The sequence below is a fragment of the Apus apus genome, chromosome 5, assembly GCF_020740795.1.
Source record: "Apus apus isolate bApuApu2 chromosome 5, bApuApu2.pri.cur, whole genome shotgun sequence".
NCBI classification, from domain to species: domain Eukaryota; kingdom Metazoa; phylum Chordata; class Aves; order Apodiformes; family Apodidae; genus Apus; species Apus apus.
In genome coordinates this window covers 33,342,495-33,359,873 of record NC_067286.1, presented here as the reverse complement: position 1 = coordinate 33,359,873, position 17,379 = coordinate 33,342,495, and the positions used below count along the sequence as shown (strand labels likewise).

General features: G+C 39.1%; 1 protein-coding gene across 2 annotated transcripts in view; it reads left to right on the top strand.

Moving 5' to 3' along the window:
* The window catches only part of LOC127385055 (neuroendocrine protein 7B2), a 44,683-nt gene that overhangs the window by 13,895 nt on the left and 13,409 nt on the right, over positions 1–17,379 (top strand). Inside the window, exons 1-3 of one of the 2 annotated variants that reach the window (XM_051620296.1) lie at positions 1,127–1,323; positions 2,494–2,726; positions 17,016–17,165. In XM_051620296.1, coding sequence (XP_051476256.1) covers positions 2,513–2,726; positions 17,016–17,165 — 364 coding nt within the window. In that variant the 5' untranslated portion in view covers positions 1,127–1,323; positions 2,494–2,512. Of the gene's footprint in view, positions 1,324–1,496; positions 1,814–2,493; positions 2,727–17,015; positions 17,166–17,379 lie in introns of those variants that run through there. The other variant, XM_051620295.1, reaches the window with a different exon arrangement.

Sequence of the window (17,379 nt, the reverse complement as noted above, 5' to 3'; positions counted from 1 at the left end):
CAGAAAAGAAGCTGCTTCTCCCTGCTCTCAGCTACATCCTCCCACCCACTCTGCCTTCCATTGGTGATGACAAATCCCTCAGTAGGCTGAATGTAGGCACCAGAGCAGCATATTTTCTATCATTTCACTGAGGTAAATAAGGCTCAGGAAAGCAACTGTCAGCTGTCATAGCTGATGCAAAGAGGTAGGAGGTAGAAATAGGACAGAGGGAGAAAAGGGTAACGTGAGGAAAATGAGATCTGACTCCTGTAATAGTGCATTGTCACATCAGTTCGTGTTTGACAGAGCAAGACTTGAGATTTTTTCTGTTAATATGTACTAAATATTTTGAATGCTAATGTAGCTTTGACAATGTGTCATGGATGGAGCAGTCAACTATTTCTGATTGTCAGTGCAAGCTGGTCTTGAACCAATAGACTTAAATGTCAGGGAGATTTTTGTAAGGACCTGACAAGCCCTTAAACACCAGGAAGACTGTCAAAGAAAGTTTTAGGCTCCATTTTTAGAGATATTACAGAACAGTTTATGCAGACTTCCATTTACATGAAGGTGATCATGTTCTGGAGGAAGAGCTTAGAAATACTAGACGCCCAATGGAGGTCCCTACTGCTTAATCCTTTAAGTTACAGACATGTATAATATACTGTAGACCAGCAAAAAGACAGTAATTACATTTGAAAGTGTAGTTTTTCTCTAGGTATCCTAAAATAGAACATGTCACATTCTCAGCAGTAGCAGTGAAGATGTGTTACATAAAGTATCCTTTAGAAATTATTGTTTTGCCAAGTGCTATTAAATGATAGACTGACTTCATTTAGCAAGATCCTTCTGTAGTTGTCTTTTTGTTAACCACTGCTACGGGTCATGTATGTAGATTTGCTTGACCCGAAGACTTTCACCTGCCCATGCTTAGAGATCTTTGCTGTGTTGTTCCTTTGTAAGCCCACAGTTTGGTGATACAATCACTCTGTAAGTAAACGGCTGATCACATTCTGTGGAGAGAAAACACAGCGGGAAGACACAATCCTAGGAATACGTCATGTCTACAGCTGTAGCTGTTAATCCATCAACAACATTCAGTTTATTTTTAGGTTATTGTGTTTAGTTGAAAGGGGAGATCTCGAATATCCCTTCTCCCCCCAAGCTTTGTGTCGCCCTTTTAATCGGACAAATCCCTGCAGCAGGCACACCGGCGTGCAGGTACCAAAAGGAGGCCGGCGGGGCCCCGCTGCGGGGGGAAGGGGAGCAAAGGGCCGTGGCTGCGCACGGAGGATGCGCGGCCGCGGAGCTGCCGCACCCGCAGATCCGCGCTGGGAGCTGGAGGTGAGTGCGGCGCTCCCGGGACTGGCAATGGGGGCCGGTAAGCGAAGGCCCGGCCCGGCCCGGCCCCGTCCCGCCCCACCACGGGAGGCTCCGTGGGGCGCGGAGCTGCCCCGGGGGTGTGGAGGGGGAGAGGGTCCGGCTGCCCGGGGGAGCAGCGCAGAGGCGCGGGGCGGTGCAGGCAGCGAAATGGCAGCCCTGCTCCTCTGCCTGCTAACGGGGACTGCTCTGTAGAAAGCAGGCTTTTCTCCAAGTAGAGAAAAGGGGGCTGCGCTGGCGAGCAGCTCTCTCCTGCGGAGCATGGGGAAGCCGAGGTGGTGGAGCCGCGCACAGGCGTAGCGGGGAATATTTCCAGCATTGGTTTTTTCAGCCATTTTTGCCTCAAAGACGGTTTCAGGTGCCTTGCGTGGGGCGGCTGGGGCAGCGGGACATCTTTAAACGTCTGGCGTGGAGAAATCGGGCAGATGTGTGTGTGTCTTAAGGAAGACAATGGGTAATTGAGGGTTTTTTTGTTTATTCAGGGGATTGGAAGTGAGGCATTTTAATTGTTCTCTGATGTGAGGGGAAAAGGAGCTTTAAGAAACAAGAGTGATGATTAAAATTCAGGCTCTCAGTGAGATCAGTAAAGTGGTGCTTGGGTTTGGGTTTTTTCCTAGTTAAACTACACTGTGCAGCCATTTAGTGGACATATTTCAAGGTAGCAAGCCTGTTGTTTTAAGGTACAAATACATTGCACATGACTTTCAGCAGAGATTAATTTTTCAGGCAGTGCAAGAATAGAACTTAGAAAAATACTTCCTGGGTGAAGAAAGCTTTGCTTTTAGCCTCTAGCTTTATAAAATAGAATAGTAAGCATGAGGGGGAGGGGAAACTTATTAAATAAAACAGTGAATCCATTTTGTTTGCAGTGACTGGTTGATAAATGTTATGGGCAAATGCAAATTAGGAAATTGATTTCTGTGATTTGCTACTTTTTTATTTATATATGAGAAGAACCAATGAACCCTATTTCCTCCACCCCACATTTTTCAGCTGGCTAGATTTTCAGCTGGCCCTAGAAGCTGCTGTAGCAAACTGTGATGTGCAGTTAGTAAGATCAAGAGTTATTTCCAGCATGTGTACTGGACTTTTTTTCCACTATAATTTGTAACTAAATTCCTTTCTTTCTCACAGGGTACAAGTGGCTTCCAGAATGACAGCTACCTTGTTTTGTAACATGATAGTTCTGCTGGCGTTTGGATTGGCTTCAGCTTTTAGCCACAGCCCTAGGACCCCTGACAGGGTTTCTGAAGCAGATATTCAGAGGCTCCTCCATGGGGTTATGGAGCAACTGGGCATTGCCAGGCCTCGGGTAGAATATCCAGCGCACCAGGCTATGAATCTTGTTGGTCCACAAAGTATTGAAGGTAGCTAATTTCTGCTGTGACCTTTGATTAATTTATTAGTATCCTTTGGTAATAATTATTGTTTTGCATATATATTCAGAATATCCTGAGCTTAAAGTCATTGACTTCTTCACCATGTTATTGCCTTCATCTTTGTTTTGAAATCATAATCCGTGTTTTACTTTCCTTAATGTAAAGATATTGGCAGAAAAAGTAGTAGGGTTTTTTAATGTATGGGCTTTATAGAAAAAGTAGTGAAGTCTTAGAGCTGTCTAGTCTCTAGTACCTCAAAACAGCAGGCTTATTAAATGCTTCCCCAAGAGTGTGTGTAAATATATCACATACATATTTCACATTAAACAAACATGAAATCTATAGACCCCAAATCTCATGGATTTTTTTAAGCATTTGCAGAGCAGAAGAGATTAAATGTTTGCAATGTTATGTGAGATAGAGAGAGAAACCTTACACAGGGGGTGCTCACTACTTGCTGCAGAAAGCTATGTGGCCCTGTGGGACCAGCTTAGTACCAGAGCATGCAGGGCTGCAGGGGAGCCCGGGCTCTGGTTGTAGGAGTGGAAGGAACACGGAGTGCTCATCTCTCTGCATCGGGTCCAGGACAGTTTCCTGCCCCTACCCACATTCACAACTAGCACCTAAATGCTGCATTGCTGAGATTAATGCGCTGGGCTCAGTTTCATTTTTTGGCCTGTACTTATGATATCTCTATGTGAGTAAGTTTTGCTTGGAATCGGTCTTTCATAGCTATGTAAACCATCTGAAATATCTCACTCAAAAGTTAGAGCATCAGGATAATGTTGCAATGTATTGTTATTGGAATTGTAATAAACTAGCTTTTATTTTGCGATTACTGCAAAAGGCTGAAGGTATGCAACTCCTTGTCTTCGAGTTTTTATGCAAACACCAAAACAGAGCAAAAACTCTCAACCCTTTTGTCTCTCAGAATTAAACCAATTTGACACAGTGTAGCAAGTCTTCACAGTTCATAAATGTGTCCTTTATTTAGTCCCCATGCCAATCTACATACTATCCCAGCCAAAGAGTTTGATTAAAATTGAACACGCATTTCTACCAGATAATAGCAGACCTAAGCTTATATATTTTCTAAAGAAGTGTTGATAGACACATGCTTTTCTGCAAACTTAAATGATAGACTTTAGGTTTAAAGAGTAAAATTTAGTGTGTGCCCTTTTGTCCTTTTTTATGAGTGTCTGCATGTAGAGAATCTGGGGCAGACTGGTAGAAGTGAGTGATGTTATTCTCCATCTCCCTTTCTTCAACAATTTTTTGAAAAAACAAACCCCACAAAACGTAGAAGTATAGGGAATAACAAGTTTCTGATCCTTGAGTGTTTGGGGTTTTTTGCTTGGTTACTTGCAAAACTTGGGGGTTTTGGCTGGTTGTTTGGGTTTGTGGGTTGGTGGGGTTTTTTTGGGGGGTGATTTGGTGGTGTTTTTTTTTAAGTAGAGAAATTGAGTTTGAGTCTGTTACGAAAAGATAAACAAATTTGGATGTCTGACGTATTTTATCTCAACTTGTTTGCCATTACTTTTTAATTACAGTATTAGCAAAAAAAAGATTAATAATCTCTTTTTGTAAGTATTGAAGCTTTTTTGGTTCTTGTGCTGCTTTCCCAGTCATCCATACTGTCTTCTGCAAGAGCCAAGTTGGGCAAATCTTTTTTTTCTCTCTCTTTTAATAGAAATGTCCTCTGTTTCTATAGCACAATGAAACTGAAAGGTGAGAAATCCAGTTTGTCATATTTAACATTCCCCTCTTGATCAGATGAAATGACTTTTTTTTTCAAGTCTTCTGTGGATATTTAACAGCCTAATGAGAAACTTCTGCAAAAGCTAAAAATCCTTGTGAGGGGCCGAAATAGATACGTAAATAAAATCTTCCTATCAAACATTGTTTTTCATAGTCTTGCAATAAGTTTTTCAGGTAGTGATCACTTGGTCTTTCTTTGGTTTCTTGTGATGGTATGTGTCTATCTATGAGATAGACAGATACGTCTCTCAAAATGTCTGATTAGAAACTTCCACTTAAGGAAGTGTTTTCAAAAGGTTGGTTCCATTTACGAGATTAACATTATTTTATGTCATTCTACACAACATATTCTCATACTGCTTTTTAAAAAAGTAAATATAATTCAAGAATTTTTCACCAGGAGATTTATCTTTAAATATAGGCAATGAATGATAGGACAGCTAATCCAACAAACCTTGCATTTCGTTCTCTACCTGTGATTTTAACTGTTTGTGGGGAATTGACTCGTGACATTATTACATTGTGAAAATCTTATAAATTTAATATATGAGTTACTGATTAATTAACAATGCTCTGTTTTACCCTCTTTTAATATTTATTTTTGTGGAATTTGTGGAAAGAGCTGCAGAATTGGTTTGACCTTCTATTAGGTGTCTGCTGTGGAAGCAGAACTGCTAAGATGCCATGGTAAGACATTTATTCAAAGCAATCTAGTTCTGTAAGACATTCCCATACATAATGCTTGCACAGATGGTATCTGCCTGAAAAAACTGCAGCTTTTACCATTTACCCCACAGTCTGCCCACTACTTGATTATTGCCAGGAGACTGGCATTCCTGACCTCCCTGTGGCTCCAGTCAGGCGATGTTTTCTAAACAAACCAGGAGAAGAACTGGATTCAGGGAAGGACCTTGTCTTCTGGGAGGAATGAGGGCAGGAGGTATTTGAACAAGGACTCCCATGAGACGTTGCCCTGTTGTGGGCAGATGACATGAAATGCTCAATACAGTAAATGTATTGTGATCCTGTGAGCATTTTGTTGTTGTTGTTTTGTGTAGAGTTTTTGGATCTTATGTATTTTGTGAAATTCCATCACATGATTTATAAACAGATATTTCTCAGAAAAGGAAGCTCCAATCTCTGCTCAGCTGAACAGACCCGCAGGACTTTCTAGAAGAATGTTTCTGATGCTGCTGAGCTCTTACAGCTTGTTTGTGTCATAGATACTTCTTGACCAGCATGCAGAGTGGTGGACTGAGCAGCACAAGGAACAGCGTCATGGGTTGTAAAGTTTAAGCAAAAAAAACTGTGCCTGTAGCACAGGTGTTAGCTGACAGGAGTATTAAGGAGGTTTGAGGGAGGACTTGTGATTAATGATCCCAGTGGAATCCGTATGAACAACAAGTAATTTATGGTTGAGTTTTTTAGAGGACGTCAGTACTAGGTTTCAGATTCTGAAGGATTCACCTATGGACCTTCCACAACATAGTTACATTGTTATCAATGGATAATAATTGTGTGTGCATGTACTTCAGAGACTCTTCAAGATAATAGTGGGGGGAAAGGAAGAAAGAGGTTTAACAATAGTTGGAATATGTCACAGCAAAATAAGGTTTTCATGCTAAATACCATCATGGTAAGGTGGTAATTAACTAACTACTCTCCTGAGGCACTGTCTTAATTGGGGATTTTTTGCCTGAAAATAGCGGAGAGTAGAATTTGGTATGAATATCATATTATCTATGAGAAATTCTAAGCTGGCAAGGGTGTTGACTTCCAGCTGTTGTTGCAGTGGCCAGTGTGGACAATTAAAATGTGGTTTATTCCATGACATCCTCATAATCCACCCACTAATTCTTCAGGAGCTTGTCTGTTTCTCATTTTGACCAGATATTTCATCTCAGAATAAAAAGCGATATAAATCAGAGCCTAATAATTCATTCTTACAGAAAATTGTTTTACTCAACAAAGTGTTTTTGTCTGAAATTGCCCCATCAGTGTAGACCTGCATCAGTGTTGATAGCAGTGGGTGCCATCAGCTTCGGCCAAGCCAGAATTCCAGAAGTACCATTGATTTTTCAAAAGGCCAAGATTTCACCCATTATATATGTACACTTACAAGTGAGGTGCTGTCAGGAAAAATTAACTTCTGTGGCTTTGGAATTTGGAAACAGATTTAGGCTACAATAATACAGACAAGTTTATACTAGAGGCTGTATTATGATGAAATGTTTGCAATTTGGAGTAGTTATTATAATAACCTTTTTCTAGCTGAATGAGAGCTTAATAATTTCATACATAACAAAAATACTATTCCTGTTAGCTCATGAGCAGATTTCCTAATTACACCCATTTTCCGTCTCTGCTATCTGCATTTTTTCTGGTGATAATAATCATATTTTGACTTTAAAATGCTAAAAAACAGAGGGTGAATGTGTTGCAAGGAACTAAGCATAGTCATCCCCTTAGCCCTAAAGTAGGCTTAAGGCTGACTTTGTTGTCATCAGTAAAGTCACAAACTTGCTGTGTACCAAAGACAACTAAAAGGTGGACACTTTTAAAAAAAATACATTTATCAGCATATGTTCTCTTTCCTGAGTGACCAGATAGTTTTCTTGATGATGGATGGGAAAAAAGGTACAGCTTGTTTAATGGAAAGAAGTTACTGCCTTTTCTTCTTGTTTTTTCTTCTCTGTCCTTTTGTATTTGTCGAGTTACCTGTTATCTCAGGTCGAGCTGCTAAAATTGGAGTAGTCTACAAAATGCCTGATAAAGGGTTTGACCTACCAATAAATTACTGTGAAGTTCAAGCTGTGTGTGATCCAAGGAGAGCTTAGTGGTCCAGAGGCCTGTGAATGCAGTGGCTTTTCTCTGCTGGTGACAACGTGAGCTGCCTGGGGAGGATGGCTCCTCCATCCCCAGCCCACAGACCAAGAGCTCTTCTCCTCTGCTAGGGCTCCGTGGAAGGAGTTTATGGAATAAATACATCACAAAAATGGGAATCTGCTGACTGATTCGCTGTATTTGTGTACCGCAGCTGGCAGATGGTGCGTGGCCTGCCAGCATGGCAGAAGCCAAACAGATCCTGCATGATCAGAGTCAAGAGAGGATGTTCTCAACACTTGAGGTGTTACCTTAGGAGCAGCTGTTTTTCGCTGACCACTTAATAGATTTTATTTCTGCACACTCCCCAATTCCTAAAACTAATAAACCCATATTAGCTACTTTACTTTCTCTAATAGTATTTGCTGTCATTGTTAATTTGTCTTTTCAGATAACTATATTGGAGTCACTTAGCAGTATCTGTAAAAATAGAGGAAAAAACAGAAAAGCAAAATCAGAATTTTTAATGAGTAGCTGTGTTTCTGTTGTTACTATTTAAGTTTATTACTAAAATACTCTACAAGCACCACTGGGTTATATTCAAATTTTCTATAGTCAAAAAAGGGGCTGTAGCTATGTTAATAGAGGACAAAAGAATAAAATAAATATCTCAAACATTTCCAAAACATAGATGTTACGTTTTCTGCCTGGCAGGGAGTTTGTTAATTAAGAGATCACATGGGTTGGTTTGGTTTTTTTTATTTCCTTGCATGCTCGTAAGTTTGTGTCAATATGTAAGGGCTTCTCTGGGGGGAGAGGGGAAGGGAATATGTGTATAATGCAAATTTCATGACTGTTACACCATGCGTAGGAGAACAGTAAAATCTCTCTTAAAACACACGGGGGCACCAGTAGCTCAGCTCCAGCATTTTATAACACTTAACTTCATATTGGGAAATGTGAATATAATCTCCTTACCTTTTTATTGTCTCTTGTTCGATTCACTACAGCAGAAGGCCTCTCAGGCGGTTTGTTTGTGTTTGATTTGGTTGTTTCTTTTTAATTTCTTAAAAGCACTTCAAACAAGATGATGGTTAATAAAAGTACTGGCTTGACAGCTTTGAGAGTCTGAAGTCTGCAAAAGGGATGTAATGCTGTCAACCTCAGCAACAACGTTAAATGATGTCTCTTGAATCGTGATCATTTTTAGTAATAAGAAAATATGATGCCTCTTTGAGAGCCTTTTGACTCTCCCACAGAGACTGCTCGTAGCTACTGAAAAAAGGCTGGGGTTAATTTGATTATTTTAAAAGGAAGTAAATACTTGCTTACTGTTTTAGAAAAAGGTAGTTACCGTTTCCCTTACTGAGGTGGTTAATAAAGAGTCTGGAATATTACGCTAATATTTCTACTAACAACTGGTATTAAATGACTTGGCAGCACAGTCTCTATACAAATAGCATTTTGCATGAAACCTACTGTCTGTAAAGCTATGCAGATTACTCATGCATGTTAATAATGTCTACTTTATTTACATTTTCCTAATAAGAAAACTAAGACAGATGGTGCTGGATTAGCTTGCTGTCTGTCCCGTAACATACCTGTGAGACTGGCACTTGTTTTCTACAAGGACAGTAAAGTCTTACTAGAAGGTTGCCAAAACTTTTACTTATAACTGATTCAATGAAACCACTGCAGGAATGACATTGGCACTCACTGGCGTTTGGGCCAACATGTGCTGTACTTATGCCTGAATGTATTTTGAGTTTTCTGGGTGATGAGAAGTAATAAGCATTGACACGTAGCAGTATGGTACCTGCAGTCAGCAAACATGGCAGTGTGGTGGCTGCATTCTCTTTGCTCTAGTTTACCTCCCCTGTGCCAGCATCTGGGGTAGTGGTACAGGAGTCCCTGGGCTGTCAGCAAGCTGTTAGACTGGGCTAGACCTCCTGCAGCCAATTCTACTGCTTCAGGGCTACTTTGCAGTGTGAGTTTAGTGCAAAGAGACCACACAATCATTGGGAATTCGCATTATTGTATCTGTACTATAGAGAAAGTCCTGCTGCAGTTAAGACATATAGTTATATTCACATTGGGACTGCTTTTGCTGAAGCATGAAAGACTTTAATCAAAGGCTGCATTATGAGCCTGACATTTAACAAGCAAAGTCACACACCAACATCATTCTACTAGTCTCTGCTTTCAGAGTTGTTGTGTTTGTTTGTTTGTTTGAGGTTTGTTTTTGCAAATTACTGAAATAGCCTAGGAAACATTATTTCAAAATTTAATATGGACTTCCCAAATTTGTAACATAAAATTAAAATGTTAAAGCTATACTTTTAAATGCATTGATATGGCAGATATCTGGATTCGTATTAGATTCTGACTGAAAATACCTATAATTTTATTTGTATTTTATTCTCCAAATTGTACCGTCAGACATAACTGGAATTTGAGTATCAGGCAGTGATGCAAGCCTTAAGAGAAGAAAACTAGAAAGTTAATTCCTGAATTTAAAATTTAATGACAGTGCCAAATGACACCAAAATGACAGCAATGATTTACGATGGATTTTCTTTATCCAAGTAAGTGCTATGGCACAGCTCTGTGAAGCAATTGTTTTTAAAACTATTATACCTGTAACTCTACAAACAGGAAAATAATGAAGTTGTATTGCTTTATTCTTTTTTAAACACAAGTGTTTAAAAATGTGCCCCGTAATATTCTTGTTTCCTTATGAATTTATAAGACATGACAAGCAGTGAATAATAAGGAAGCAAAGTTGATGTTTGTGTTGCTATGTGGAGGTGGTGTTGCGTTACCTTGATGTGTTTGACAAACTTCCCTCTTGAAGAGCAAGGGCAAGATCCTGCAAAGGCTGTGGGTGTTACCACCATGGGCTCTGCCATTTCTGAATTTGAGGAAGTGCCCTTCCTCCATGCCTAGTGCTGCAGGAGGTGTGCAGGCACAATTCTTGTCTCCTCAGTGTGGCTGAGGAGAGGCAGGGAGAATTCACAAAACTCATCAGAAAAGTCAGCCAACAGGGAATGCAAGAAGAAAAGTGTATTAATCCCTGTTTCTCTCTAGTTCTTTGTTATTTGCATGTGTGGCTAGAGACCTATTTAGGTTTGAGACTTTGAACCTTTTTTTGAAATGACGTGCATATAGCAGTCCTTGTGGCTGCAGGAAGGAGTGCAGGTGTCATGTCCCTCTTCCGAGGAACCAAGAAGATAAAATTACTCCAGCTCTTTAAACCACACGCTAACCACTCTTACGTGGTATAAGACTACTGCTGCTATTCATAAAGTCATCTTTAAAAGATGCCAGCAAAAGAGAAAGCAGTTTGAGATGGGACTTTTTCAGGGAAGAAGAGTGGCAGGTCTGTAGGGATTTTGAATTAATTAGATTCTCATTACCTAAAGGTAACCAATACATTAGAATGGGATTTGTATCCACAACTGGGTTTTTTTGCACATGTTACTAGAGGAAAATAATCCAATAGGAGAGGTAAGAAACTTGAGGAGGAGGGGGAATATGATATCTTCTGTGTTGTGTGGTGCTTTGTAGTACTTCTGTTTTCTAGTGTTGGCAGATGGTAGACAGAAATTTAATATGAAACTGTAAAATTCTATCTAGCAATGATCCATAAGTATTTTAAAATCTGCCAGTGAAGATCAGCCAAATTAAGATGAGCTCCTGATTTTCTAAGACATTTTCCCTGCATCTTTCAAATGCAGAAGATAAAAATCCTTGCGCACATTTTTTAGGATTTATCCCTTTTTGTAATTGCTGTTAAACTCGTGTGCACTTCCCCTGCTCCCATCTGAATTTTACAGTAACTTGCAGTAACAAAAACTTTTAAAATTTATTTGGTTCTTTGAAAAGATATTTTAGAAGTCTAGACAAAGAAGAGAGTCTTGCTTTTCTTGATTATGTTGTAGTGTGCAGGAGATAAGATCTCTGGCACATTCTGGAGGTTTCCAGAGCTATTCTCTCTGTGCTTCCCAGTGTGTGCTGCTGCAGGGATGAATGAGAAGAGGAATGTTCTCAGCTGCAGAACAGGAGGGAGGAAGAAGCTGCTTTCTCCCCTTAAGATGCTTTAGTACAGGAGGTTAGCTGGCTTGAGTCCCTCTTGCAGTGCCAAAGAGCAGCACTGGGTCTGATCTTACCTGGCAGGGCTCTTCATCATCTCACTTCTCTCCTGCATCTTCATTGTGTGCCAACACTTTTACTCAAGTGTGAAAGAAACCTCATCTTGACTCGGGCCATGTTGTCAGAAGTTTTGGATAGGAAGGCCTTTGCTTCTAGAGCTGTGAGGTTATACCTACTCAGCAAAGCAGAAGCTTGGGATCCTTGTTGCCCCGTACTGGCACTGTTCATGATGAGGTCATTTGGGGAGTTAGAAACCTACATCAGTGGCAGTTGTGAGACAGGTGTGCAAAGCTTTTAAACACCTCTGTTAAAGAACCAGCTGGAACTTTGAGCCAACTGCATGAAAAAGAGAATTGAAGTGACTATAAATGGAAGAGTAATATGAAAACTTTGTGAAGTTCAGTGGAGCAGTAAATAGAAGGTTTAGTCCCATTCTGGACAATTCTGTTGTTTCCAAGCTTCACATTTCAGGAGTGAAAGGGGTATTTTTCTACGAGTTTGTTGATGTTTATGGAGCATTTGAACTTCTTATGCAGCCAGTGTCAATGCTAATGAATAAAGTGCTCTGGTCTTTCATTGGCACATTCACATTTATAGGATTGCAGAAGTGTCCCATCCCTCATGCGATAAGGTAGGTCACCTGCTTCCTTTTGTTGCCCTGTTCCATAAAGCCATGCATTGCACATGTGATTGTTAGCAAGGTAATGCCTGAGCAGGTCCAGGTGGATTCTGTTTGCTGGACGTGCTTTCCCTTTGCTCTGCTGGTGCAGGGTAGCTTGAAGGCAGTGGGGTGGAGAATGCCTGTGGCTGCTTGCTGTAGGGTGGACTTTGCAAAAAGGATGAGCCTATCCACATGGTGAAGTGCAAGAGCTTTCTGCTTAACTGAAGAGCAAGTAAATATAGTCCATTAGAGGACTGTTCAAACAAGGGAGGCATAAGAGATTGCTTTGTGCTCTGTAAGCAAATGAGCTGTTGAATTTTTTTTATTGTATGTGCAATCTGAATGATGAATAATAATTGCATATAAGCTAATGTTATTAATTTATTGTGAGAGGCATGGGCATTACTTTGGTCCTAACCATTTCACAATAAACACATTTCATATCTTAAATATTTCTACTGTTTGTAATTCAAATATGGGATAAAATTTGAATGATTCACTGACAGCAAGTTCAGTAATCGTGTGATGTGTGTGCTTAAGGCTGTAAAAAACACATAGAAGGGAATTTGTCCCTCTGTGGAGAAAAAGAAAATTAATCTTTATAGTTTTAAGAAACACATAGAAGGGAATTTGTCCCTCTGTGGAGAAAAAGAAAATTAATCTTTATAGTTTTAAGAAACTTTGTGTCATTACAGAGAACACAAGCTGACTGTGGCATCTGAGATGCTTGAGTACGTATAGCTGTAGTTGTTCAGGGTTTCCTGAGGCATGCTTTTGAGTGGTTAAGGACATTGACTGGGTCTGCATTTTTCCATTCTTGGTTCTCCCATGCTCTTCCTCTTTCCCTATTCTCTTATTTAGCAGCTTCTATGGAAGAGAGAAAATGTGGTAATTTATATGTTTTTCAATGCCTTCTTTTCCTGATCTTAATCTCAGCAACCGGGATGAAGGTAGCTGAAGATGCACAGGGAAAATGACTCAAGGGGAGTATTCCTCTGGGAAGGGCTTGGACACTTTAAGAATCTGCTTCATGATGTTTAAGAGCAAAAATATGAAAGCCAAGGCAGCTAGCACAACTCTGTAATAAAGGGATTTAATTTAGGATCTGGGATTTATTTACTCACAACTCACATTCATGATCTGTTTTATCTTGTATCTCTTTGCTAAGCTTGGCTAAGCTACTTCTTTTCTGACTTTGTAAATGCGATAACCCCATGTACACCTTGGCCCGGGAAACTGTTCTAATCAGACTGAAAGGCAAATTTGCCCATTATTTGCATTAATATTTGAAAATCATTTTACATTTTTGAAACTCCACTCTTGCTGTCTTTCTTAAAATGACTCTTCTGGGGGCCGCGCTGTCTGTGTTTGGTATAGAGGATTGCTTCAGAGAGCAGATTTGTTTCAGTTGTGCTTTTTGCTACCAATGGAGGGGTAGCAACACCTAGAAATTCAGTGGACTAACAGCATTTCCATTGATGTATTATATCAGAGGAAATACTCAAAACTGTCAGGAAACTAGTTGCTCTTTGTGTTTTTCTTTTCCTCCCTCTTTTATAATTTTTTTTCTCAAAATGCTGAGTGGTTATGTTGTTTTCCCACCCATAAAGACAGTATAGCTTCTACATAGAATTGAGCTAAAATGTGTGCACTTTAAATCTGTAGGCATTCAAAGTGTCTCTAATTGAGATAATAGCTGCAGTTGCTGAAATGACTAAAGACTTTTCCAGAACTATATGAAGGAGGAGAGTTATTGTTCTTTTTTTTTTTTTTTTCCACTGCAACAATTTGAGACCAGTGGCAGAAGATGGCTACATACATGTATATATCTCAATCCAAAAGACCTAAGCCCCTAGTTTATCCTTTAGGAGTGAAATATAACCACATACACACAGAGAAATCCTGCACATGAAAGGAGCTGATTGTTCAGGGTTTTGTTTTGGGTTTTTTGCTAGTAGGTTCATACAAGAAATAAGCAGAGATGAGAAAACCTATGATTTACCTAGACTACCCTTTCAATACAGGACTGTCCTATGTACTATTCTGGATTTTTGCTAGTCCAGGTTCAAATAATTTAACACTGCTGTCTCTCACGCTTCTCTTGGATAAGGAATGACAAAAAGCTCCTGAGTATTTAGTTGTGTTTTTCTTTCAGTCTCTGCCTCAAGGTTTGCTCTGGGTTCAATAGACACATCTTGTGTTATTTTTGGAGATGACTGTGTATGTTTGTATCACTATTTTGACTTCGTAGCTGCAGTGTATTTCTTCCATACAGAATCACAGAATATTAGGGGTTGGAAGGGACCTCCAAAGATCATTAAGTCCAATACCATTGCCAGAGCAGGACCAAAGAAAAAAAAACAAAACAAAAGAACAAACACCAGCTAGAGCAGATCACTCAGAAAGGCATCCAGACAGGTCTTGAATGTCTCCAGAGAAAGAGACTCCACAACCTCTCTGGGGAGTCTGTTCCAGTGCTCTGTAACCCTCACAGTAAAGAAGTTCTTCCTCATGTTGAGGAGGAACTTCCTGTGCTCGAGTTTGTATCCATTGCCCCTTGTCCTATCACAGGGCACAAGTGAATTTAGTGTATTTAATACTTACGTTTCTTCAAATCGGTAAAAATGCAATACCAAAACTAATGCAGCTTGTGAATTACTGTACATAATATCCCTATTTGGTATATTAATAGCACTTCGTTTTTATTATTGCAGTCTTTACTGAGTGCACTATTTGTCAGAATTTATAAGAGATGAGCTTTGCTAATGGTATTAAATCACTCAACTGTACTAAGTTATGGCACCAGAGCAGGTGCTATTGTCTCCAGCTCTTTTGGAAAGAAAGGAAACACACTTAGATGATCCTGAACATTTATACCTAAGGAACCAATCCTTTATATTAATATAAAAAGATTGTTTTGTACTCAGTCAAGGGAATTCTTGGCAGTCAGTTTAAACTTACATGTATATATAGCACACTGGAGCCTGCTAAGTACTTCTGTTTTCTTTATGGATGGAGCTTTGGTGCCAAGAGGTCTGCACCACATGCAGGCGTAGATATGCTTCTATCTGATGGATTGTCCCATAGTGAACCACATTGTATACAAGATGTTCAAACATGTATTGATTATGTGGTTCTGTAGTTTACAGTAGAATCACAACCTGATGCTTTTAAGTACATATATGCAATCAATCTTCGTGTGAACGAGCTCGGTACAAAAGAAATATTTTGTACCATACATTAAATGTTAGATGAAATGACTTTAGCTTAAATGTATGTTACACATTTTTAACCTCATCACCATAGCATTATTGTGAATCCATACAGTTTTTAGAAGCATCATCTTTGTGCTGACACTGGAGTGTAAATGTAAAATCTAGCTCATAGGATATATAACTATATTCTGGCTTTAGTACTAGGTCTCATGGTCAGCTACAAAGGCAAACCCTATGTAATGCAGATGCTAAGTCTTGATAGGACTACTTCTATGTTTGTTACATATCTGTAAACTTTTTCTTCAGCATTGCATTGCAGACTAAAGAACCTGTATAGAAGGGGAAAAAGAGCATTTTTATTAGCTGTGAGTCCATCATAGAAATAAAATTGATTTTATAGATCAATTGATTTATAGATCAAATTGATTGGTTATAGGCTAACTTGCTTCTGGAACAATAATGCCCACTTCCAGTTGATTATTTGCAAAGTATAGGCAATTTGACCCAACTGCCACTTCTGAGTATGGAAATTAACACAAAATGTATCGAGATTGCCTTATATTAGCAATTTTTGAAAGTGATTATGTTAGCTTACAATGCCTAGCTGTATAAAAGATGCAAGTTACACTGGTAGTATTGGTTTATAAATTGGAACAGGAGTACCTGAATGATTCTTTTGGAGCAGCTTCCATGTTCAGAAGATTTATTCCAATCTTTTGGGTCTGTAAAAACTCAAGAAGTAGAAAATATAACTATTTGGAGATAATTTGGTGAGCATTCACTCTTTAACTCACATATATCCATTATTCAAATTCCTGTTCCTCTCATTCATTGTTAATGAAATTTATATATTGACTGGATGTTGTTATCACTCATTACATAAGGTTTGAAAAAAATTTTTGCCCTGCTGTCATGCAAGTGGCTGAGCAGTCAATAACTACATTAGCTGTTGCTGCAGTATATGTAGTGGCTGTCTTATGGCAGAGAAGAAGAGCGTGCTTGAAATTAAATTTTTATTTGTCTGAAATTCAAAAGAATACTGTAGTTATATTTAGAAAGCTCCTCAAGTAGTTGGGTTTTTGCCTGTATATGCATTTGGCCAGTAATTCATGCAGAAAATATCTGGAGCAGATAAATATTATAGAGTCATATAGAAAGCTGTATACAACCAGTTGTATACAACCAAATGTGTGGTGATATCTTGGGTCCTCTCATGCCTGAATTTATTAATGTGTTTCTAGGCTGTGCAAATAGTTTTATTTCTTTCTACAGTGTCATTAGCTTTGTCTTCTTGCCACGATGCTGTCATGCCATATCTTCTTCAATTACTAGTTGCTACAATGAACAATATCGGTGCTATAAGTGTATTAAGTCCCATTACTGTCTCAAGCTTCTTTTTCTTTACATTTTCTTACTTAGATAGTTAAGCAAAAAAAACCCCAAGTCTAACAATAGTGTCTGCTTTTGTTTCCTAGTTTCATTTTTTATTACTTAAGTTGTTTTAGATCACAGAGTTATATTTCTAAAAGAGACTTTTGAAATCTAAACTTGGATCTGTCTCTATAACAATTGTATGTATTTTATATCTAAGTCTGGATTAGTCAAAGAAACTGAAGCACTTATACTTTGATCTTGAATGAAACAGTGTGTGTGAATTGTCTTTGGCAGGTGGTGCACATGAGGGTCTTCAGCACTTGGGTCCTTATGGCAACATACCAAACATTGTGGCTGAGCTGACAGGAGATAATGTACCAAAGGATTTCAGTGAAGATCAAGGCTATCCTGACCCTCCAAATCCCTGTCCTATTGGGAAAACAGGTAATTCTGCTGTAGCATTTGCACCTCTGTCTTTATGCTACTACTGAGTCTTTCAGTGCCAGACTCGGCAGTACAACACTTGATCAGCAATGGGTGATCTCTTTCATTCTGTATCACGGAAGCAGAACTTTTGAGCAATCAGTTGGTTTAGATGTGATTTTAAAATTTATTTATTTTTATTTTAATATGTGCACCTTCTGTATTTCATTATGAC